General features: G+C 36.1%; 1 protein-coding gene across 1 annotated transcript in view; it reads right to left on the bottom strand.

Annotated features, from left to right (window-relative positions):
• RASA1 (RAS p21 protein activator 1) overlaps positions 1-25,994 on the bottom strand; it is a 54,789-nt gene that overhangs the window by 4,702 nt on the left and 24,093 nt on the right. The window contains exons 5-21 of the mRNA XM_027671325.1: positions 25,236-25,353; positions 24,330-24,361; positions 22,021-22,073; positions 21,183-21,333; positions 16,657-16,735; positions 14,143-14,263; positions 12,835-12,991; positions 11,221-11,308; positions 8,801-8,878; positions 7,593-7,750; positions 7,212-7,288; positions 4,981-5,153; positions 4,628-4,787; positions 4,304-4,446; positions 3,602-3,717; positions 2,617-2,703; positions 291-358 (exon numbers count right to left, since the gene is read on the bottom strand). Of these exons, the coding sequence (XP_027527126.1) occupies positions 291-358; positions 2,617-2,703; positions 3,602-3,717; positions 4,304-4,446; positions 4,628-4,787; positions 4,981-5,153; positions 7,212-7,288; positions 7,593-7,750; positions 8,801-8,878; positions 11,221-11,308; positions 12,835-12,991; positions 14,143-14,263; positions 16,657-16,735; positions 21,183-21,333; positions 22,021-22,073; positions 24,330-24,361; positions 25,236-25,353 (1,859 nt within the window). The remainder of the gene's footprint in view (positions 1-290; positions 359-2,616; positions 2,704-3,601; positions 3,718-4,303; positions 4,447-4,627; positions 4,788-4,980; positions 5,154-7,211; positions 7,289-7,592; positions 7,751-8,800; positions 8,879-11,220; positions 11,309-12,834; positions 12,992-14,142; positions 14,264-16,656; positions 16,736-21,182; positions 21,334-22,020; positions 22,074-24,329; positions 24,362-25,235; positions 25,354-25,994) is intronic.

The following is a 25,994-nucleotide window of genomic DNA, read 5'->3' on the forward strand; positions in this document are numbered from 1 at the left end:
TGCTAAATACATTAAGCAATGCTAGACTTTAATTCAAAATGTTATTATCAAATATCAACAATGCATGTTTTTCTGGACTTTAAAATTACATTGGAGATAACTACAATCAAACCTTAAGGGAGAAAGGCATACGCTGGCTGTCTTAAGGAGAAGTGAGCCAAGTGACATGGATAACACGACTTTGAACATAGTATTTGAAGAAACTTCCTATTTTGCTTCATTAGACATTACAAGTGATTTCATGCCTCCTGCTGTATAAAGTATAGATTCAATCTGAAGCATTTAGTCACCTGAGATGATATTAAACATCCTTGGGTTCAGGATAGCAGGACAAATCAATCGAAGAAACACAAAGCCACTGAAATGGAAAGAAAATTGCATTTTGTTCCATAGCATTAGAGAATTAATGTAAAATTAATGTAAAATTAGTCTTCAAGGATTCAAGTTAACATGGAATCTTGCTGAGACAAACACCAAGCAACCAGACTGCGCTCTGTGAAAATATTAACAAATTAAGATCATCATGCTATGATTCTATGAACTACAATGAAAGCTGAAAGAACAGGCACTCAGATTTCAGGTGAACTGTTGAAATCATGTGGGAAGAACTTAACTGTGAAGTGATAATGAAGCCAATCCCAAAAAATGCTGGCTTCAAAAAGGAGGAGCCCCTAGTCTCTGACCTCCCAAAGGTTCTCCATTATCTGCTACTGGGTGTCATCCATCCCACAGCCACTCACTCCCCCAGGCCATCATAAAGAGGAGTGCAGGAGTGGGTGGGCAAAGGGAACATCTCTTTTGGCACAACACAGCCTTAGGTCAACTTAGGGTGGTCCATATCCTGATGGCAATACAGTCCAGTAGAAAAATAAAAAGGGATATGCTACTTTCCTCCATGAAATAATTGCTGCCATCTAGAAAGCTGGAAAAAAAAAAGTGCTCTGTTTTAACTGCAGAACTAGTTCAGTTCGTTTTGCTGAAGCCAGAATAGCCTTCAGCCGCATGAGAAAAACCTAACTTTCTGCTAATAGCAAAAGTGAAAACCATCCACTCAAGTTAACCTCAACTGCAGCTAACTGCTGTACAATGAAGTGACATACAAGCCAACTGAGTAAATCTGTAATATCGGTAACTTTGTCCTTGGGGACCACCAGCAGGCTGGTTTTCACTACAGCAATACCAGAGCCTGACCACTTATGAAAGGAGGAAGGGGACCTTACACTACCTTGCCTGTCGATAAGTACACAGTGATGGAAATGTCCTCATTTCTTGAAAATGACAAACACGGTAGTGAGGTTAATGTATCTTCCATATGTCCAAGACACCTAGTATACTCTGTTATAGATGGTTTTTTACATCTATAAGAAACACAAACTAAGGGCTGGTAAGAAAACAGTTCCTGGCCATAGGTTAAGCTAAAATATTTTCTGTGGTGTGAATTTAAAGCTATGAAGAAGTAATTAATTTTGAAGCCATGGCATATACACCAATCCCTCTTTTAAAGTGCCCAAAGTTGAGGGCCAATGAGGTACAAATCTAGCAGGGACTCTGCTGATAGGGAAGATCTGATGCTTCTTACCTTGGTCAACCTGCCTAAATGAAGAATGAGCAAATATCTACATGGGCGTTTTATGACCAGAGAGAAATGGCAGCACCTTCTGACTGATACAGTAGGGAAGATACCAAGACATCAAAACACTGACCAGCTACCTCTCAATATTTAATCATTCTTAAACGAAAAGTAGTGCAATAAAAGGTAACAGGATCACTGAAGGCTGTGAAACTCTGTACTCTAGAGAGAAATCACTAGTATCCACTTGTGAAAACAGAACACCACAAAAGCAAGCGATCCAGTATTTTTAGCATCCAGAGGAGGCCTTTGGGCAAACCCTGAATGTGAGCTGTGTATCCACTAAGGAAAGGCACACGGTCCTTTTTGTTGCTGGGGACAAACAGAAAGAGATATGGAATTCACTGCTGAGCTTTACAGCCTTCCAGCAGAGGTGAGACCCTCAAAATACAAAGGGCTCTAACAGTAAGAGCAGTCTCCATTTGAAGGCAATGTCCCTTAGCAGTATGGAATACAAAATGATAAATACAAGCCAAAGACAAATCCTCTGAAAGATCCCTCCAGGGGAGATTAACCTCTGCCAATAATTTAACTGCCTGACACCAGCAAAGATTTTTGTTTGACCTGCCCTGGCAATGAACAGAGAAGAACTTGTGTGTTGCATTGGTTTAATAACGTAGATTGGAGTTTTGATGCTGGTGTGAGTTCAGAAGAGCCAGGTTCAGTAACATCCTGAAACATTTTTAGAGGAGCTCTGAAATGTTCCAACATGACTGGACAGGAGCACCAGAAATTCAAAGTTAAAACCATTAAGTCAAGCTATACTGACCTCTACACTACCTCGTTTTATTCTGGCAAGACTCTCAGAACATGACTAAGAATCTAGCAAGCTCATAATCCTTAACTGGGACATTGTGCCTCAGTATCATAAATATCTTAAATGTGCAAGCATGCATAGTTTTGTGACTGAAAGAAACACAGATAAGCACACTGCAGTATATCTTTAACATCGCTTATTTTCAGAATAAAGTTGACAAGTAACTTACCTAACAACTCTAGTTCTCATGGTGGTATTAGCTGGCCACTTGTTTTGAACAGACTTCTGTAGGCACCCATAAATATACCTCAATGTCCTGTAGAAGTAGTAGGTAATTACCCATCAAACTTACAGAATCAAAAATGCTGGTGAGAAAGGACCTAGAGCAACTTCCTACTTCATGCAGAACTATTACCAACTTTACATTACTAACTTAGACATAAGCTTTAAGTTACCTTTACCTAAGAGTTAATTTATAAGTTAACAAATTTATAAGTTTTCTATTTCTGAAGTTTATATTAAAAAGTAAATTTATAAATTACACATTGTATATGCCATTCAATGATCATTCAGATGTGCTTTAAATGTTTTATTATATGTTTCCTGTTCCTGTCTTTTTAAAGAAAAGACAATTTTGATGTTTTAATTTTTTTCTCTTAACTAAATAACCATTCTTTCCATAAATGAGGGATAGTGTTTAGAAGTTAAGCAACCACTGCAATAGTCCTCTCCCATTAAAAGAAATACAACAATTTGTGGCGTATTTCAGAAAATGTTGAGTGCTGCACCATATACTTAACAGCAGTGCACCTTTCAATGCTAACCTTGCCAGCAGTAACACGAAACTTCCTTGCTACACTGATGTCTCAAAATTGAGGATTTTTTTATACCTTAAAAGCTAACGACACACTGGAGGAAAAACCCTGTGTACTGTTTCACTTTTTGTGAAAATGTGAGATTGATTATTTTTATTATTCTTTTTTTTCCCTGACCTCTTGAGTCTAGTAGCTTTTCCTTAAAAGATAAGCAAGTGTGCAAGAGGCTTTTGTAAAAAGCACTGCTGGAAGTGTTACTTTTTCCCCCTCATCTATATTCCTATGTATCCATACAGCAATCCTAATATAAATCAGTAAGAACATCATTTTGATGTGCAATGTAATTCACAGAAACAGGAATTTTCAAGTATAAATCTGAGCAGAAAAGTGCACACTTACGGGGGCAATATCTCTGCAGCCATGAAAATTTTCTCCACCAGTTCTGAAAGTATACTGAGTAGATGTGCCAAATTAGTGTTTACATCTTCATTTTTTTCTAACTTTGAGGGATTTAACTAAAACAAAGAGAAAAAGATTAGGTTTCTTCTCCTCAAGAACTACATAAATAGTTTCATAATATTATGCACTGAATGCTACTTCAAAGTAAATTAAGTATTTGCTGCTGTACACATCTCTTATAGAACTCACAAGCCTGTTTCAATGGCTGGTCAGGAAATGTGAAGAAGCAACAGTTTTAAGTTCTAATACACATATCTGGCTTTTAACAGCTCAGATATTCAGCACTATTCATCTGTGTGACCTTTTTGACTCTCTCAATCCAAATTTCTGATGACTACCATCCTTTCCACAATGAAACTGAAGTGAAACACAGGAGAGCCATTTTCAAAAGGGTTTCAGGATAAATAACCATTATTTAATATCAGGAACTTTTCAATTAAAAGTTCTACTATGAATATTGTTTGAAGCCAAAATCCAGGGAAAAAAATGTCTTAATGAATTCAGTTCCTACCTTTCTGATGTAAACAAATTTTAGTTCTGAGAGATAAATAACTGTTTCTAAAACTAATATTTAATGTTAACAACCAGTAGATAATTGTGTCAACAAACCAAGATGTTTACAAACACAGTTCAAGGTATCACCTCACAGGACTGCTTGCTCTCCATTATCTTTAATATGGAGTCTTTCAGCGCATGATGAACAAAACTCGTTGCTGTGGCTTTCATATACTGCTCCATAAGTGTGCTTGCTAAAGTGGTGGCACGGAACAAGGTAGTAGCTTCATCTGAAAAAAGAGACAGGAAAGAGAAAAGTTGAGAAAAGGAGGTAACAAAATGAGAGGAAAAACGTGTTAGCTATTCAACATAAATTGTAACTAAAGGAGGAGAAAAAAGGAAGATACTGGAGCCCTTCCTTCCCCACCTGCCCAGAATTCCAGTAAACTTTAGTGTGATTTAGTGCAGTACCTTCCATGCTTATCTCCCTGTCATTTAGTGTTCGTAACAACAGGGACTCAAGCTTTTCGTGAAGGAAAATCTTCAATAAAATGCCAGCCAACAGTGTTCTGTCCTGCCCACAAACATGTGATAAGGCATAGACTACATGAAGTTCTTTCTGGAGTATAAGCTGAAAGAAAAAAAAAATTAAAATATTCAGAAGCTTCTCTTAACACATAACAGCTTTTGAAAAAAATTATATCATATATATATGTGTTACTGTAAATATTATTTAATTATGTCAACCAGTGTTACTGAGATCCATCTCTACCAACAAACTGAGTTTTGACAGATAAACCAAGGAAAGTTAAACAAATTCATACCTCTTTAAATTCACTGTATTCCTCTTCTGGCATGATCTTCTCCATGGAATATCGTGCTCGAACACGCAAAGATCCTGGCTCAATACCCTTTAATGGTACATGGGAACTGAGTTGAAACCACTCATCTGTTGCATGTCCTTTTTGTAGTCGGCTTAATTGGCAACGCATAAACACTTAAGAAAAAAAAGCATCGTTCAAGTACGTTATTTCCACCAAAACAGTGTTACTATTGAATAAAAAGCCCATTTTATTTTCAGCACGTCGTCTTATTTCAGTAAAAAAATACTAGTAAGAGTAAACAAGTTTGCCATCAATATATTAACAAATTCACTTCAGTGGCTTATCAGAGTCCTGTAAATTGAAGAAATAAGGCATTCTGTAGAGAATGTATAAATTCAAAAATGCCACATGACTATTGACATGGCTTCCCTTGTAACACCCAAGTAAGCAGGTAAAAAAGTGCTACCCTGCAAATCCAGGTAGCAGCCTGAAAATAAAAATAGGTGATGTCTATAATTGACTATTCCCTTTCCAGCCTCCATCTGACACCACCATCAGGTCTGCTCCTCCATCGCTTTATTACTTCTTACTATTTATTATTACAGTGTTGTATGGCCTTCCCAAACACTTACATGTGTATTTCCCATATACTAATGCTGAGGCTAAGTAACTCTTTATGCATATTACGTAAAAAATTGGTCTCAAGCACTTGCTGCCTGATAATGAAAGTCGGCCTCTCAGTGGTGTTGGTAACTTCAAATTGCCAAGCAAGATACAGCAGCTGGGAGCATGGGCTCATCTGGAGCAGGTACATGTGTTCCTGAATGGAATTTTTTTTTTCACAGAGAAAGGGCCCAGGTACATTCACAGGCAACACTGTGCTTGTGAAACACCCATCATCCTCCAAGAGGAACCCACAGTTAGTGTCACTAATAGTTTAGCCTGTTAGTCTGCATCTCTCAAGCAAACATCCTCTCTTTCCATGACTCTCAATGAGATCTGCTTTTAATTTCCTCACATGAAAGACAAACAAAAAAATCACAAACTGAATCAGGTTCTGCAAGACCATTCAAAATGAGTTGTAAATCATCTATTTTGGTCAAAGTTTCCCTACAGATCTTACAAAAAAACCCAAACCAAACAAAACCGCACACACAAAAAACCCCCAACACCAAATAAACCCCCCACCAATAAATTAGCACTGCGGCACAAGTTACAGGTCAGTAACAAAATATACCCAAACTGAAAACAACTCTGATAGGCTTTAGAACAGACAGCTCTGAACATAACAGAAAAGAAGACAATCTTGGAATAAATTTGAAGGGGACAGAGAAGCCATCCTGCCCTGCAGGCATCAAAGAGGAAGCACAGGACTGAAGCTGCTCAAGAACAAGTATGGTGGGAAACAAGAACAGAAAAAAACAAAACTAAAAACATGTTGTGTGGTAGAGACCTGAACTTAAAAAAAAATATATATTTTTTTCTATCTAAGAGCTTCAAATTCACATTCTTCAAACCCCTTCTTTTCAAGGAAACTGACAGATTTTACCACCTTGCTCTTAATTTGCTGGAACAGAAACAAAACCACAGAAGTAGCTGTCTGGGTAACATGAGGAAAAGAAATTATTGGAAACTTGCGTAAAAGGCAGAAGAAAATATGGATCCTGTCCTAATCAAGGTAATACTGAGGTAACTTCAGGTTTAAGCATGAGTGGTAATAAGGGAAGCAGACAGATGAGCTAAAATAGAAAGAAAACAAGGAAATTTTCTTCAGAAACAACCAAGATTATTTTTTTAATAAAGAATCATATCATTCCCTTTCTCACTGGAAGCAACCAAAAACCTCAAAAGGAATTCCATGTAGTCAGACTTAAAACTCCATGGAACTCCATTTTATGGAGTAGACTAGTACTGAAAGTTTCTCTTTCCTCTTGCTTCTCTTGCTTTTTGGTAAGCACAGTCATTGTCTGACAATGGCTACTCCAAAGCAGAGCTAGGAAAGGCGCCAGGTATACAGGACTGGCTTACTGTGCATTTTATTACTAAACACCATGCAGATTCTCATTATAAAACTATTAATGGAAAACTACTTCAGACATCCAAAATATACAAAGACAGAGAATAAAAACCAGCCTAAATTTCTTGTGACAGTGCTTGACAAAAGTAAAGAAAACCCACACAGAGTATCCATTGCTGAAACATATAAACATCTTTTCAGAAAAAATACTTACATATATCTGGATCTTTGCTTTTCTTTGTTTTGTTACTAAGACTTATCTCAAATCTATTAATATCAGATGAAAGATCACTAGGAGAAAAGACAGAGATCCTCAATTAGTACTATACTTGGCTGGCATTTCCACTTTTCCTAATTTCATTTCAATCCTCAGCTATCCCTATCAGCCAAAGACACACATATTAACAAAGGTTAAGGTTTAGTTAGGTGCCTATAAAAAATTCTGCCCATGCAGAATTTGGCTGAAAAGTTGGTGCAGTATAAACACATAGACAGTATGTTTAAAAATACAGTAAAACAATATACAGTGTTAAGAATCTTAAATGCAATGCAAATTACAAGTGAAATTCAATAATTCAAGATGATTAAGACTTACTCAAAGACAAATTCTTCTGACCACACAGGGTTCTGCCCTTCCCTGATGTGTGTTTTTGCTACCTGGACACTGTTCAGGTAGATGTTACAATATGGATTTGTAAAATGCTTTACTGGGAGCGTATGAGCTTCTTCTACATGCAAAATGAGACTGCTGACCTGAAAAAAAAACAAATGGAATTTATTTTTTGTTGCTAAAGTACAAATACAAAGCATATTAATGAATTTTTTATCCTTTGTGCAGAGACATTGTTAATATGTGAATACTGAACATTTTTAAGAGGCACAAGTCACAAAATAAGAGTAACTCAATTTCTGAAAACAAATATCAAGACGCATGTCTTTAAGGCATCGTGTGTTCTTTTAAAATTATCTTTGGGGCATTAGGATTTTCAAATAACAACTTTTCTAGGCACAGAAGATTTTACTGAAATCAAGGACTGGCACTTTGAGTAAGAGCCATGGACAATTCCAAACACAAACAGATTATGTAAAATTCTCTTGTGCAACCCATTACATTGTACTCCTTTATGTAGATGAGCATCGTCTTTGCCTTTTGAATAAAAGAATTGTCCTTTTGCTTTGCTTTTGCAGTCTGAAGATTCCAATTTCACCTGCCACTTCATCTGTTAATTCACCTAATTTAGTTCATTTATTAGAAGTATCCAAACATTTTTAATGTTCACAACTAAATGTTGTATTTTATTCCTTTTTATTCCTTTTCTTTATTCCACATTTTATTCTTTTCTCTACTACCTATAAAAAACAACTACATTCAATGTTCCTAAGATTTAAAAATATGAGGAATTCTTGAAGTATTTCCCCATTATTCTGCAATCATTACAGACTTAAATGTATAAGACTGGCTGTCCTCTGTCTCTGAGGAAATTCCAGCACTTTCAAAGGCCGAGAGAAATTAAGGCTCAAGAATGTTCAGGCACGTACATGTTACTGAAAATTAAATCATTATTTAAAGGAGTACCTTATTTACATGTCATATACATTTTTATAAAATTTGTTCACATGCCATATAGATTTTTGAAGTTTCCCATATGAGGCACATTTTTGAAGTTGCTGACATCTTTACACTTTTATTCAGGATTAACTTCTACAGAAAGGAAAAGTCTGAGATTTATCCGTATCATTTTGCAACAAAGAGACAAAACACTCCTCCACGTGCACCACCAACCCCACATATATCAGCTTCACCTGACGCAGGCGCTTATTTGATGTTCCTGGACTGGTTTTTCTTAAACTGCAAAACATCTGCAGAGCTTTCATCCAGTCCTAAGAGAGAAGGACACAGAATCATGAAATGGAACCAAGTTAGCCACAGCTTCTTGCAGTGGAACAGACATATTTAAAAAGAGTATCTGAAATTTCACTTTAGCTTAGCAAAACCTAGGTTTCCTGTGAAATTCCAAAGTACACATTTGAATATTAAAGCAAATTTCTTATCTTTACTGAGCAAAACCTCATAAAGGATTTGCAAATCTGTACTTTCTCTTTTATAACTATGAAGCATTACTAATGGACATATGGTGTGACCTTTACCAATTTTCCAGTCTAGTGATACTACATGACATTACAAATTGTATAAAAAATTAAGCAAAACTTCTTTGCTTCTGAGAAAATTACATTTAACAAGTCAAACTGGTCTGATTATTCTCTCCAGTACTCCTATATGGCAGTCATAACACTGTGTATACTTTAAACAAAAACTAAAACATTAACAGAGAAACACAGAGCATATATCCAACATTCCCCAGTTTTCCCACAAATGCATACAGCAGAGTGGATGGATGGATGGATTCCATTCTGGTCATAGAAATAAACAGTTTGTCTAACACCAAACTGCCTGCAGAACCTTTGTCTATTTATTTTTTTTTTAAACAAATAAGCTGCTAAGAGGCACTGTCAGCTTGCCAGGCCACCTCTGAAAAAGTCACCCCAGTGTGAAAAAGCTAACAGGGAAGCTTTACAAGGGGCCTTTGGAAGGTGGAAGGTATGTTATGTTATAGCTTCATTCTCTAGTTTTTGTCCCCCAACCATTAAATTCTGTATATCTCTTGTGAAGCACAAAATTCAGGTTTTGAGCAACAGCCTTCTTAAGTCTGTATCTCAAAGATCCGCTATCCACTCTCATAGTACAATTTAACAATGTCATTAAAACCCCCACAACCCTGCTTCAATCTTTACCCCTCACAATATCCTTCACATTTTAAAAATACAGCAATATGTACTGCAGCTATTCTCAGCTAGACCACTTTGTGAGTCAGGCTTCTGCTTTCAAATCCTTCCACACAAGGAAAACCTTTCAGCTACACGCCATGAAGTTTCTATTCTTCTATGAAATGTTGCACAGTAAAGAAAGCTAAGCTTTCTTGAAAGAAATATCTGTAAACTTTCCTGGGCCAAAGCCATGTTATAAAGAAACCTGAAACAACTGCATTCTGTATAAATACAGTGAAACAGCCTGTTAAGAAGATCAAAACCAAAAGCAGATTATACTAAACATCCAGGAAACAAGACAGGATATTCTGTCTTCAACACATTCTTAATTCTTCTACTTTTTAGAACACAAAAGATTTTACAGATGTGACAAAATTAATGTGTAGTTAGGGGCATGGACATTAATTTATATATTCTCAATTACTATACAGAACACTGCATCTCAAAGACAGCACAGTGAAAGCTGTGTGACAAATGTGACTACACGATTCTGATGGCATCTCAGCTAATTCCACAAATTTGCATTCATTTAACAGGAAAATTTGTGCTTTACTTTACATACAGCACAAGAAAAATACTGTATTTATATAGACTTCATGCTCTGGTGAATAGCAGTCTATTATAAGTGCTCTAAACAGTTTTAATTCCATTCAAATAAAATCAAATGCAAAGCTTAAACTTCTGATGCAACAGGTATACTTCAGATCTGAGGGCTTTCAGAGCTTAAAACTTAATAAATAAGAACATCGTGTCATTTTAGATATCCTCTCCTGCTGGAAAATGAGTTTCAGAGAAGTAGGTTCCTATCTCTCAATTCTTAATCGGTGAACATAACTGTTAAGAGAGCAAGTAACAAAAGGATACCATATAAAACCAGAAAACTTTATGTTTTATGCACCATCAGGGCCCAAGATCATGAACAACTACCAATTTATAAACAGGACAAATAACTGCAAAAGACAGTTGTTCAATATACTTTGATCATTGAGCACACATGCATGCATTAGCGTTTCATTTCACTTTATTTATTTCAGTCTAAAGTAAAAGTCTTACTTACTATGCTGGAAAAGTCCTGGAGAGTAAATTTTTTTTCTGAATTGAACTATGTCAAAAAATGTATTTGTTCTTCAAAAACACAGAATGGAAAATAACAGAAGTTCAGCCCATGGGACCTGACTAGAATTTGTCCAAATCAAAACCCTAAAGAGCAGGTAATGTAGATGCTGGATTCTCAGCACCAACCTCTTCCCTGGCAGGTCTGCTACTACTCCATTTTAGGACCTCCTAATATAACCACTAACTACTTGTGATAACGCTGCCTGTTTCAGAAGGGCAACATCATTAAACAACACAAGACAAAAAGTTACTTTTTTACACTTAGCAACAAAAGCTCTCACCTGTGCTTGTTCTGGAGTTTCGCCTGCAAAGTAAAAGATGTAATGCTCTTCACTAAAGTGCTGAACTACTATCTGAAAACAGTTTGGCCTTAAAAATAAACAAAACAAAAATGTAAGTTTTATTAATCTTCACACATTAACGGACATCTTCCCTTGATCTGTGCCAAAACAAAGTTTACACTGAACTAACAGATTACTGCTGTTTGTCTGTAAGGAACACTGAATATTCCATCAATTTTTGTTCATCTACATGTCATCATCACAACATGAAAAGATAAAGAACTCCAATGAAAAGATTCCTCAGGCCCTTCAAAACTCCTTCAGAGTACTGATAAATTTTTGGAATGTTCTGTACTGAACAGGCATGTATGCTAACTTACAGTCAGGGAAAAAAAAACAGCCATCTGAAAAAACTTATCAACAAGGACTATTCCTAGAGAGTTTAAAAGCAGCAGAGGTTCAGCATTAGTTCACAAGCAGTTCATCATACATTAAGGATTTGTTCTTTCAGGAAACAATATTAACTTAGAAAATCCCCTATCTGAATGTGTCCCATAGCTCTCATGACGAATGAAGTATGTACTAGACCACACACCAAACATTAGTGTATGTGGCACAAAACTATACAACCTTAAATGTCACAGAAGTACCGACTTCACTGTACTGCTGAGGAAACAGCAAAGGCAGTTTTTTACCTGTTACCTGAAGTTGTCTCAACTGTAGTTCGTCACTAACAGCTTCCTAAGTTGCTGCTACCACAGGTCTCCTACACACCTGTAGTACCACCTAGTGCCCAACTACACTCTAAGCCACAACACAGGGTTTCTTGAAAGCTGTTCAAGAAACATAACCAAAATGTTCCTATATTACAATATACACCAAAGCTTCCTGCATAATTGTCAACCTACATAAGGAACATATCAGTAATTTTTTAGATACTCTTTATCTACATACATGCTCCTCATTCCAGTAGTTAGATGGAGGTTTTTTTTCAAAATTATTGAAAAGATTTTAAAAGAACCCAAACAGATAAAGAAACTCACTAGTCTTTGCAGTTTAGGAAATGCCACTAATTTTAAGCATGTCTTGAAGTTTTTTTGCAAAAATAAACAGAAGTTGAATATGTATGATTTTTAATAAATACTGAGATCCTTAGGATAACCAGAATTTCTAATTTCTATCATTTATTATATAAGTAAATGCACTTATTTCTTCTATAAAACACTATAATACAGGCCAGTGGAGTTGTTTTTAATGAACAAATATGTAAACTCTTTCTTGGTAATTACTAATAATATCTGAAATACTTTTGATTCTCAGCATATTTTGAACATCAAAATATTACAGGAAATAATTTTCACATCAAATCTTATCTCTGAATATAGTAATTATGCAAAAAAATTTTCCTGTGGATGTTTAATTATATGATCTAGTTTACTACTAAGTTGGTCAAATGTAACAAAAGTACTAGTTCTCATACAGAAAAGCACTTACAGACTTCATCTAACTGGGTTAGTTTTCAAATACCTACCAAAAGAATGTAGAACTTTTTGAATTGACAAAATTCTTTATTGATTCTTGGTTCAATAGGATTAAAAAAAGCCAGTGTCCTACCTGCCAAACAAACTGTCATGTACTCCATAGACGGAACACACACTAAGGTCTATTAGTCCTTTGGGTTTTGTGGCTCGTTTTTCACTTTCAAAATAAATAAGCTGAGCATCATTCCCCTCTAATATAAAGTACAAGTTTTTCCATCTTTTTCCTTTACCTGTACAAAAGTCAATAAAAAAGTTACAGTACTTTTTAAAAGAACATGTAAATTTTGTAAGAAAAGAGGGCAGTACAGTTTTTGCCAAATCCCAAACAGAGGAGCAATGTACAGGTAATCATGTGAATTATAAAATCAGCATACATACTCAATTTTACATACATGACAAAAACCAGACCCTCTTCGCAGATGCAGGTAGAGTTGCAAAAGGTTCCTTACACATTTTCAGGATTAAGCAAGTGCCTATGAGTGAACAGTGCCTGAACAGTGAGTTCCTGTCACTGTTCTGACTGTATCTACACAGATTGCAAAAAATAACAGTGTAGATCAAATTTATTATATTTTTATTACAAAATAGAGTCTTGATATGAGAAAGTTACTCCTAAACTCTGACCGATGTTTAACAGATTGCATTACAGTATCTTAAAGCACAATGGCTGAAAAACAGAAATGGGAATATATTGTATGCAAACTTAAATCAGAATCAAGCCCCAAACACAACCATATCTAAGAATTTAGCTAGTTCCACATATACAAATATAAACACTTTATGAAAATATACTTTATTTAATGAGTTTGAACACTGGCTTGATGAGGATGCCTAGTTTTTGTGCTGTGGTCTGTTTTTTTTCAGAACTGCCAACAAATATTTTCATACTGTATATAATTTCAGGTATCATGTCCTTCTATTCTCGTACTACTTAAGGAAAGATCTTTCACCCTCCTCACACACTTTCTAGAACCTTTTGTCCACTTCAATTTTGCTCCTTCTAGTACCATTACTACACTAACCTCACTAAGTATGCATGTTCAACTAGGAGGTGCTGATCTCCACCCTCTGGTGACCAGCAATAGGGCACAAGGAAATGGAATGAAGCTGCAGCAGGGGAAGTTCAGGCTGGAAAAAGTTCTTCACTGAGAAGGCAGCTAATCCTTGGAACAGGCTCCTCGAGGAAATCCTTGCAGCAACATGCCTGTCAGGGTTCAAGGAGCATCTGGACAATGCTCTTAGCCATGTGGTTTTGCTTTCAGTAGACCCATGAGGAGCATGATCCTTATGGGTCCTTTCCCATTTAAAATACTCTATGATTTTGTGATTCTTATCTGATGTTTTTAAGAATAAAAAAGTAATAGAAGCAAACATAACTCACTTTTTTTCAGAAGATAACCTTTTTTGACAATATTTTTGTAAAAAGCATCCTTCGTTTTCCGACGAATTGTATTGTAGATTTCTCTTCCTTCCACTGTATCATTAAGCACTTGTTCTTGGTGCTGGAAAACATGTAAGAAAAACATACTTTAAGCTTGGAAATTGCCATTAAAAAATGTATACTATGAAGTTGCAACCAGAATCATCTTACTGAATGCTACCAACTCAGTACTATTGTTCTCTCATGTATTTTAGTAAAGCAATATAATATTTCATACTAAACACTTGTTAGAAATGTAATATAACTATTTCCATATTTCCAGAATGGACAGAAAAAGCAGGATCTTTCCCTCTGATTTCTGTTAAATTTATTTATGTAAGTCTTTAAAGATTTATCTAGCTTCTAGCTAGATGTCTAGTCACGGACCCGAGTAATCATGGATAAACTCTGAAGCAACAAAAATGGTGCAGAACCAACTCACTCAAAGCGGCACAGTCCTTCATTAATCTCATTAGAACTCACATGTCCTAACTGAGCAGAACTCAAGACAAGAGAAGAAAACAGAAACAGAAAACAGAAAACAGAAAAAGGATAAATTCACACAGAAAATGGCAGGATCTGGAAAACCAAGTAATAAACAAGAATGGCCAAAACCAAAGCCAAGTCTGACCTTACCAAGTAAGCTGATCAGCAGAAGTTCTTTATCCATAAGAAAACATGAAAAGTAAGACTGTCAAGCAGTGAGAACAGAACTGAGATGAAAAGAGACATATGAACTGATTCTTAGATATATATACTCTACTTTTCTCCCTGCCAGTATATATACACAATAACTATGTTTAGAAGAAAACAACAAAAGCAAGATGAAAAATAATCTAGTAATACTAACAGGAATTACAGGACCTACAATGGAAGCAACATCCAGATGTTATGAGCCCAAGATAATGTCCATAACATAACTACACAAGGAGCAGTGCACAAAACAAATCTAGCAGCAAATATTTTTAAGTAAATTTCATATTAGACGTGGGAAGTCAATCAGACTGACCCTAAAAGAAAGCGAAACTTGAGAATTTTTTTCCCCTCAAAAATGGAGTGCAGTGGTATGTGAAAGGGAGGTAACACAAAGCAGAACATTAACTGCACCACTGACCACTAAATTTTGAAACAGTCACAAGTGTATCTGGCTAGTTTAAAAGGATCTGAAGTACTCTCACATGGAGAATTAGTCAGTGCAAAGCTTACTAATACAAGAACTGTAAGCGCATATGCAAAAAGCTAAAATGAAGAGTTACTGCCATAATTCAAGAGGAATGATAGAGCATGAGGAAAGTTACTAGTAAAGTTTTTCAAGGAGCAGTGTTGGAATTCATATTTGCTTTCTGTTCCAACCACATTAAGCATGAGTTAACATCAGCAAACAATAGGGAAGCACTGAGGACACAACACAGTTTGCTTGTGGGAGGTGGTGAGTGATGGCCTTTGCATCACCCCACCACCCACCCCTTCCTTTGCTTATTAAACTGTATTTATCTCAACCCAGGAGTTCTTTTGCTTTTGCCCCTATCCCACAGGAATAGGGAGTGAGCAAACGAAGGTGTGGGTCCTTGGCTGCTCACCAGGGTCAACCCACCACAGAAAACGACATGTATTCTAGGATATTTGTTAAGTGCTTTCCTCAACAAGAAAGGGAATTACCCATGACATGGTACTCTAAACTATTCTGGTCAACTGTGTTCAAGAAAGGCAAGTTCACACCAAAACTGGTGGCAGCAGGGCAGCTACAAGAACATTACAAAAAGTGACAGGATCAGCTTTGGTGTGCTTAGCTTGGTGAACAGAAGAAATGTTCTCATATTAATATGAAAGATCTCACAAAGGGATATGAACTGACTGTAACTCTATTTAGGGAGGACAGGAAGGCAAATTTCTAACCATTGAAACAGAAAAGCATGGGAACAAAGGAGGAATAAAATATGCATGTAAATGTTACAACTAAATATAAGCTCATGAAAACCTACATGATGTGGTGTGTTTATTACTGATGGTCTCTCAGAATCAACATCTGCTATGGGGCAAGGGTGCTCCAGAACAAATGCTGCAATCCCAGCCCTGAAATCATCCCTGAAGCTCTTCTGCGGGTACAGGTTTCCTCTGACAGGAGGAAAAACCCAGACACAGAAGAAAGGAGGGCAGACTGGTTCCCTTAGTCCCTAATGTGGGACTAAGTCACAGCACATTGAGCCAGGGACCAGAGCAAGGGGCATGGAGCAGAGGCTGAACACCTAACAGGACAGAGTGAGCTTACCATATTTTCTGCTGACTACAAGCCAACCTTTGGTACATGAATGCATTTGAGGATAAAATAAAAAGAAACAGACCAGCTGAAAACATTAAAACTGGAGATGAAGCTGTTTAACTACCTGTATCTCTGCTGTAATGCAGTTCATAAACTGATTTGGTAATGATTCAGTATGTAATTTCAACATTAAACACTCAGAGATGAAATCTTACCTGCATTGGAACAGGATCTTTTAGGTAATATCCTTCAACAATCTGTTCTTTTCTATAGTGCTCAATGATGTCAGCAATACTGTTTCAATAAGAAAAAGAAGATTGAAATGTTAAACTCATTAATTTTTCCTCTGTTTGATAGTCTGCTTTTCCATATAACCATAAAAAACTTTCTCACAGAGTGTTAATAAAATCAAGTGTTAATCATCATAATCTTCTCCGCAGCAATGAGAATTTGCTAATATACTGAAGTCAAGAAAGTTCACAAAACTGTATTCAGCACATATTAATTCTAAACTCTGCAAAATATTTTAATGAGTTGCTTAAAATGCCAAATGAGGCCACTGCACTTTCCACATTCAAGTAGCACACGTGCATTACCCACTTTCCAACTAGGCTGAAAATTGCTATTTCATTGGCAATAATTTTCCAGGTCCTAGAGTAACTAGGACCTGGAAAGTGCAATCTCCTTCTAGGCTGTGTGTGCAAAGATAACAAACAAGGCATGTATTCAACACAGGAACAATAGCGGATACTGTAAAAATAACCTCAAAAATTTCTAAATTAAGCTATATCAAGGCATCTTAGTTCACTTTTCTTTCCCTCTAATTCTGAAGCTATGAACTAGTGCAAGCTTGATATAACAATCTTCCCACACGTACTTTTAGTTTTCAGGTATACAGAATGACATGAATTTCTCTTTCAGTTTCAGTGAAATCAAGTAATTAATTTCAATTATATCTGAGCTGCATAAGCCGTTTTCTGCATAAGAATTTAAACTGTGTAACACAACATAAAATAATGACTTGGTCATTTTTTTTAACAAGTTGAAAGCTACTGCCAACGTTTTGTAATCAATAAAACAGCACTGCATAACTTTTATCTCTCATTTAATCAGGACTGCCTTTACCATCAATGCATCCTCTCCGTCCTTGATTAAAAATGCCAGTGTAAGGAGCAGGTGCCTAATTTCTTCCTACTTTTTACTATGGGCTGAAGGACAAACTCACTTGTATTTTAAAACTCCTTTTCTAGTTAAGAGTACCATATAGACTAAGACTCCATGCCTTGATGGAGGCTCTGCAGCCTCTGCTCCCACTCAACTCAGATGGTTACCTACCTTATCACTACAACAGCTCAAATGCCTGAATGCTGAAACAAAGATACCAGGTATCTCCAGACATGTACACTATAGAATGTGAATCTGCAAGTGATCAGAGCTATCTAACGTGTGAAACATCAAGCATAAAATCATACTGACCACAAAACTTATCTAGGGGAAAATGAATCATAGCCTTCTTCAGCATTTGACAGGAACAGAAATCCTACTTACACAAACCACATAAGGGAAGGCATAAATAAACCTGGGTTCAAAAAAAACAAAAACAAAAAAACCAAAAAACAACAAAACCGCTAGACTTGGTTTTATAAGATGTAAATAGAAATGGATCTCAATACTACATTAAAGTTACTTCAGTAATTTTAAAATGCTCAGCATAGGGCTTGTTACATTCCCCAGGTCTCAGCTACTTGCATGATTTGAAAAGTATCTCACCATCGTGAACAGTATGTTTTTTTTAAGTATGATTTGAAAGTTATTACAACAGCAAACATTTCAAATAACAAAGAATACAGAAAGCAGTACTAAGTGATACCAATTCTATACACTGTTAAATTACAAAGACAAAAAGCATTAAACCCATATCATTCAGCTCATCACAATACAATCAATCTACCAGTTGAATCAAAATTATCTTCCAGTTGTCTATTAAACTTTCAAATTGTGCTGTCTATCAAAATTCAAGGTAACTTGAAAGCTTGTTCACTCTATAAACTATTGAGTCAATGTTTTTTAAGTTTTCCTTTGACACAGAATCTCTAGAAACAAAGAATCATCTCTAATTTTATAGCTTTTTCTGAATGCCACCTGTTACACAGGTTAAATTTTGGAAAAAGGCAGATAGAGGAAATGAAAGGACAGAAAAAGGGTCTGGTATGCTTTTCTTAACCACATGTTCTAAAATTAGAAAAAATTATTGAAACACTAATAAATGCTTATCTTCTATAAAGGAGTTTACATAAAGAATGGTGGGAGCACACAAAAAAGGAGCAGGTTACTGGAAGAAATGAAGTCGGCCTACGCAGCAAAGAATATGAGATGATCACCCAAGATAAATTCTTCTGGAATACAAGCAGATATACTGTTGCTTGTATAGGTTATTGTGATTCCAGTCTCATATTTTGACATACAAAATATCCAAAAAATAAAACAACTTCTTTTGGTTTGTGTTTCTTTACTATACTTACTTTTTAATTTTATATGGAAAATCTTAGTCTACCCTTTATTGATACTATAACTGTAATCAGTACTCTGCAAACAAAGAGCAGGTTGTTTTCATTTTATCTTTTGTCCCAATTACAATCGCCAAACTGTAAGAGAATACGAAAAATACTATCAAGGATGATTTTGTAAAGATCTAATCAGATGTCAAAGGAGATACTTGGAGAGCACTTATGAAACAGCTTAGTATAAAAAAGCTTATAGTTAATGGAAACTGTCAAACAGATGCAGGTAACCAAGAAGCAGCACTTCTCAGAGCCAAAATTTTCACCTTGAAGAAAAACACTACATTTTTACAGAATCCACGACGAACTCACTGCACCAAGAAATGCTTGTAGTCTCATTACTTTGCACATAAATCCATGCTTTTCATATTTCTGTTCCGGATTCAATACCTATTTGTCGTTTTTCAGACTCTTCTGATTAGTCAATACAACAAAACCACGTTAGTATTCCCACACTAAAATACTTCTTGCTTACAGTGTCCACATCATCGAACTAGTACAAGAATTTAAAAGCCCACAAAGTTATTCACTTTTTCCTGCTCCTTAATTCATGCCATTTGCAGTAGATCTTACATCACAGAATTTGGGAAAGTTAGCATCTTCATTTTGGGGCCTTATCTGGCACTGCATTCTTCATCACGTTTGAATTTCCAGCAAATTTACTAACCTGCCACACATACTAAGTTGGACTGAATGTGATTACAGTAGTAATTCTCCAAAACATGCAACAAAACTGAGTCAGATTCTCTTTCACAGTGAGGAAGATCTCTGGAAACTAAGTACCAAAATACTAAAAAAAAAAAAAAAAAAAAATATGCTTAAAGCATTCTGTCATAACTTACTGCTACTTAACTTCACAATTTAGTTTTCTGTTCAACACCATAGAATCTCCTTCAGACAAATGTAATCCATGCCTTAAGTAAATCCAGCAGAATCGTAATAACTTCATATAGTAACTTTCTGAAGTAACACTATTTAATGCTGCAAAACCATTTGAGCCTAATAAGAGTTCCACTAACTTGCTGATAAATTTGACATCACCTAGGGTGAGGGCTCCTGGCCTATCATCCTCCTAATAAGCCATGATTTAGAGAATGTGCAAAAGAGCGTTTACCTTCACAAAAGGCTGACACTGCAGCTTGCCTGGTTTTCAATGAGGATGTCTGGAGGCCAGACTGATTAATGAAGAAGGTATTCAAGCAGCCTAGGTGTGGCACAGGCATAGGTTCATAAGGGTTTAACTGTTTAGCCTCAAACCATCGTCCATGTGAAGTGATATGACAAAGTCCACTGAACTTCTTAGTGAGGAGACCTTGACATTTTCTCAGACACACCAGCTGCTGGATGTCTACCCACTCAGAAGCCAAGCTGGAAGTGAGAGAAGTTCTCTACTGGAATGAAGAATGCCCTGGTTCTAAGCAACCAAGACTGGAAAAATGCTGATTTTTTGAGGCAGGCAATGACCTCCGTCAAAAGAGGAAGGCAAGTTTTCACTACTGAGAAGTCTTCCACCTACAACAACTCTAAAAACAAGACTACCAAGGATGGAGGTGTACTGATAGCTTCTTCCACAAAAGGGGACACATATCTCATTATTTCTCTTTCTTTTTGTACAAATTACTGTATTTTTGCACCAATGGCAAAACAAATGCATCTCAAATTTGCTCTCTGAACTGATCTGTATTTCTGTTCCAGGTATAACACACGTATTAAAATGCAATTTAATAACTTTTTCTAATAATGAAGATATTTTTCCCCTTTCTTTTGAATAGCCATTTCTATCATTAGAAAACTCTACTGATTTTCTCAGATAAAATTAACATTTTTATTATCCCTTTTCAAATAGCCAAGAACACACTGAGTAGTTTCCAAGCTACTTCCAACAGAGCATTCTCCTAATTACAGATCCACAGTTTATGGATCCACATGAGCCTTACAATCCACAATTTACAGTATGAATGAACTGGTCTGCAGAAGGACTAACACTTCAAGAGAAAAAAGGTACACTGGGGCTCTTTAAGCTTTAAGAACTTTCTCAGTTGCAAGTAATTACTAAGGAAGTTAGGGAAAATAGTTTCTATAAAGAAAACCATAGTCTTAAAAGCATAGCAGTAATTATAAACAGAATCAAGTTATACAAGTATAAAATACAAACAATTCCTTTTGCCATCAAAACTTACCTATTATAGTATCTGCCTCCCATCATAAACTGATTGTTTGATGTTGGACATATTTTAAAACGCTGAATATTTTCACTGGTCCGAAAATAAAGTGAATAATCCCCAGGGGTATTATCTGAAGGCCTCACAAGAAAACTGCACACCTGACCAACTGAAAAGATATTGTAACAGTGTTAATTTTCTTAGGTGTTCTCTATAAACCCCTGTTAAATCCATTTCCATATAAATTAGGAAGAATCGCACACTTGAAGAAATACAAAGCTTGTAAGTTAAATTCCAGCAGTGATCTCCAACTAGGTGAACTAGGACTAAGTCACCAAAATTAATGAAAAATGGTTTAGTTGCAGCTCACATCATCTTTTCCACTTCTTTAAAAAAGCATTAAAAAGGGCTGATAATGTTTTCAAAAAATAAGAATTTCTGTTCCAATATTTAAAGTAAGCTATTAAACAATATGGTTGAAAAATACTGGTGTTTTCTTTTAAAGAAATATTTCCTTCAGAAAGCGCAAAGAATGTTTATAATATATTTTCTTTTAGGTATATAAAAGCATAGTCTCCACAGCATTTTGAAGAAGACATCAAAAAGTGAAATAATTGATTACACATTTATTTATTTAAAAATTATTTAAAGCAAAAATTATTACTTTAACAGTACTAATAGCCACAACAGTTTTCCTCCAATGTAGTTTTCTACTGAAGTAACAACCACAGGGATTTGAGACTCTTAAGATATTTACATATGCTCTGACATAAAAGCAAGTTATGCCACACTCTAATATTAAAAGGATCCCTTTGTGCCATTTCACTATCACTGTTTCAATCAGAAATACATGTACCTGTCATCAGCAAATTGTAAGCCTCTTGTTTGGAGATCTTCCCGTGGAACCATCTTAACAAAGATGAAGAGAAAAATCAGAAAACAAGACTACCAGCTCTCTGTTTTGGTTGTGGTGACATTCAAGGCTCTAGTACCTATGAATTAATCTTTATTTAAACAGACCTAATATATAGCTGAGACAATGAATATGCTACTTAATTATTCTGTTCCACCAACAGCATGAAAAAAGTAACATTAACAGGTATATAAATAATTTCAATAAAAATATCCAACACTTGGATCTGATGTCCAAATCCAACTCTGTTTAGACATTAAAATGAATTGTCTAAAGAGTAGATAATTTGATAAGCATTATTTGAAGTCAGTATAATACAGCAGTTTACTTGAATCATGAAGTCCAAAGCTCAAAGAAGGAAGTTAAAACACTGCACAGAAAACCACAAACTCAAATTTGCCAGAGCTGTGGAAATGAAACCTAGCTTTTTTAGATTAATGAATACAAACTGCTTTGATCACACACCTTGTACCTTCCCAGAGTTCTGTGTCAGTATTCCATAAAAGTTCAGCAGCCTCTGCCTAGTCTTAGCCTAATACTTAGCACTATTCAGTTGCTACAACTGCTACATGTTGCAGCTTAATATTCTGTATTCAAATGAAAGCTAAAAATATGGCTTCTTTATATATCAGAAAAGAGCCCAATTTCTAACTTTCTTCCTATACTACCTTTAGAGGGTATGCTCAAGGCAATCTCCTCTGTATTTCTCTGAAAGGCAAACAAATGCTGAAAGACAGTATCAAAGTTCCAAATATCTGCTACCAGCTACTTTGCAGAAAAGTAAATTAAAAATTCCACATTTGAAGGGCTCCGTACTGCCAAATTGATTAGCAGAACTCAGTACACAACAAACATACCAGTGAAATGCCTCCTTCAGCCACCAGCCTCTTGGAGACTGAAAACTGGGCAACAGTGAAAATGCAGCAAGTGCAAACTGACAAATGAGGACATCAGATTAAATAATCAAGCCACTAGAAATTTTTTATTTGCAAATCATCTTCACTTTGTAGGACCTTAGAATCCTTTGGGTTGGAAGAGACCTTTAAGTTCATCAAGTCCAACCATTAACCCTGCACTGTGAAGTCCATCACTAAATCACGTCTCCAAATGCCACACCTACACACATTTTAAATCCCTCCAGGGATGATGATTCCACCACTGCCCTAGGCAGTGTATTCCTGGGTTTGACAACCCTTTCAGTGAAGACATTTTCCCTGATACCCAATCTAATCTTCTTCTGGTGTAATCTGAGGCTGTTTCTTCTGTCCTATCACTTGTTAGGAGCAGAGACAGGTCCCCACATGGCTACAACCTCCTTTCAGGTAGTTGTAGAGTGAGAAGTTGCCCCCTGAGCCTCCTTTTCTTCAGGCTGAGCCCCCCTAACTCCCTCTGCCACTCCTCATCACACTTGTGCTCCAGACCCTTGTCCTGTTCTGTTGGCCTTTTCTGGACTTGCCCGAACACCTCAATGTCTTTCTTGCCATGAGTGGCCAAGAACTGAACACAGGATTTGAGGTGTAACCTCACCAGTGCCCTGTACAGAGAGATAATCATTGCCTTGGTCCTGCTGGCCACACTACTGCTGATCCAAGCCAGGATGCCATTGGCCTTCTTGGCCACCTGGGCACACACTGCCTCATGTTCAGCCACTGTCAAACAGCACCCCCATGTCTTTTTCCCATATGCAGCTTTCTGGACACCCTTATTCCAGCCTGTATTGCTGCCTGGGGTTGCTGTGACCCAAGGGTAGGAACAACCTCTTGACCTTGTGGAATCTCCTACCACTGGCCTTGACCCATCAATCCAGACTGTCCAGATCCCCCTGCAGAACACTCCCATCCTCCAGCAGATCAACTCTACCATCCACAAGGCTAACAGACACTTTTCTAATACTGTCGTATTTCTAGTATTTTAGTATTTTAGTATTTCTAGTACTTTGCTCTCTCTCCAGTACTTAGAGTACTCTACAGCACCTCTGTTCAAGAAATACTCCATTGTGCATATTTTGGCTGAAAGTGATTATACATGGACTCGTCCAAGAATTCAACACTGCAATATCCATTAGCAGTAGGTACACCTATCACAGGACCCTTTCATGTTAATTATCCATGCATCTTCAGCAGGTAATACATAAAAAAGTCTTGAAATGAAAAAATTAATCTCTTTGGTAAAAAAAAAAAAGCTTGGAAATCTCATAGTTGAAGTTTACAAACAGTTATAATTGCTTTTAATAACAAAACAAACACTCTTACATTTTGCCTTCATGAGGATCTTCTTCTCTTCCCTATGAAAAAATTAACATATTAAATGCATGACAACAGTACAGCTCAATTCAAAAAATAAATGTCATAAGTTAAGACCTTCTGTAGAAAATATACAAAACACTTAAAAGTCTGAGGCATTTTTGAACTAAAGGGCTTACTACAATTCTGTGAAAAGTTTTCCTCTTTGTTCATTAAGTGGAAATTCAGCCAAAATACGTTCTTTCGGAGGATTGTTTCTCTCATGTTTCAAGTCCTGTTTTAGAGGTGGTAACCTTCTAAAATCTCAACCTTCCTAAGCTTAAATTAGCCACTGACCTATCAGTCTACAGAGCAAGTCTAGTACTGCCACTTCAATTTAGCCATTCACATCCTGACACAGGTCTGAGAGAAGCATCTCAGGTAACACTCTGCTATTAGCAAAACACATGTACTGTACATGAAAATATTATAAAAAGTATATCTTTCTTTTTTTTCCTCTCGTCAATAAATTTTTAAGCCAAATTTCACCCTTGTATGAAGAGAAAGACCTACCACAATGCAAAATTACATTTTGTAGAGTTTGACATTTCATGGCAATGGTAAGAAAGAAATGCAACTAAAATGAGTAGCAGATTCTTCATCAGCACAGTCAAGTTTAGGGAAGTGCTCAGCAAATTTACAGTACCATTAATTTCTACTTGTATTTGGACAACACATGAATAGGCATTTTTGATACTGAATTAGGCTTAAAGGTTTGTTGCAGTATTCTAGAGCTACTAGATCAAATGACTTGGTTTAGAAAAGTACATCATTAGAAAACAAGCAACTAAATGTCACTAGTTTTTGTTCATTTAAATATTATTTTACAAAAAGCAACTCATTCATTTAAGAAATTTGAATACAAAAATTACTTACCACTTCTTCTACCAGGTCTTCTACAATAAGACCTTGTTCATCTGTCCGAAGGTTTGTAACCCACATCCAGCCATCTTCCAATTCATTATGGACAATAAACATGTCTCCTTTAAGGAAACTGAAGAGAGTTACAGCAAGATTTCAGTCAGAGATACAATCGTAATAAAAAGTTTAATAAACACAGTGAATTCTTGAGTATAATTTCCACAAAATATTTGGGAAAACCTATTTGTGAAAAACGCATGATTTCATACCCCAAGCATATCATGCGCATTTTTCCTCACAGTTAAGAGGCTGCTTTATACTACTTTTTGTATTTTTTATTTATGTTTGGTATCTAATATATACTTCGGTTCTATCAACTTCCAAGTGTGCTAAGGATGTATAGAGCAAAAATAACACCACAACAATATTAAAAGACAGTAACATTGTTCTTTTATCAAGAGAGATCAAATACTAAACACAAGTAAAATACCCTCAGTAGTCTATAAGAAAATAATACTCCTTTAATTGAAAAATAATCTTGCATAATAGAAGCTGTGGAATATCTGTTCTTTCTGTTCTTACATATGAAGACAAATGATACAAAGAGAGCGTAGAACAGCTACCAGAGAAGCCGTACAATTCATTTCATGAAATGCATAGGAAGCATTAACATACAGAATCACAAAATCAACTAGACTAGAAAAAACCTGAGATCATCAAGTCCAACCTATGATTGCACACCACCTTGTCAACTAGACTATGGTACTACGTGCC

This window comes from Neopelma chrysocephalum, unplaced genomic scaffold (genome assembly GCF_003984885.1).
Source record: "Neopelma chrysocephalum unplaced genomic scaffold, ASM398488v2 Primary Assembly neopelma1_97065, whole genome shotgun sequence".
Taxonomy (NCBI): domain Eukaryota; kingdom Metazoa; phylum Chordata; class Aves; order Passeriformes; family Pipridae; genus Neopelma; species Neopelma chrysocephalum.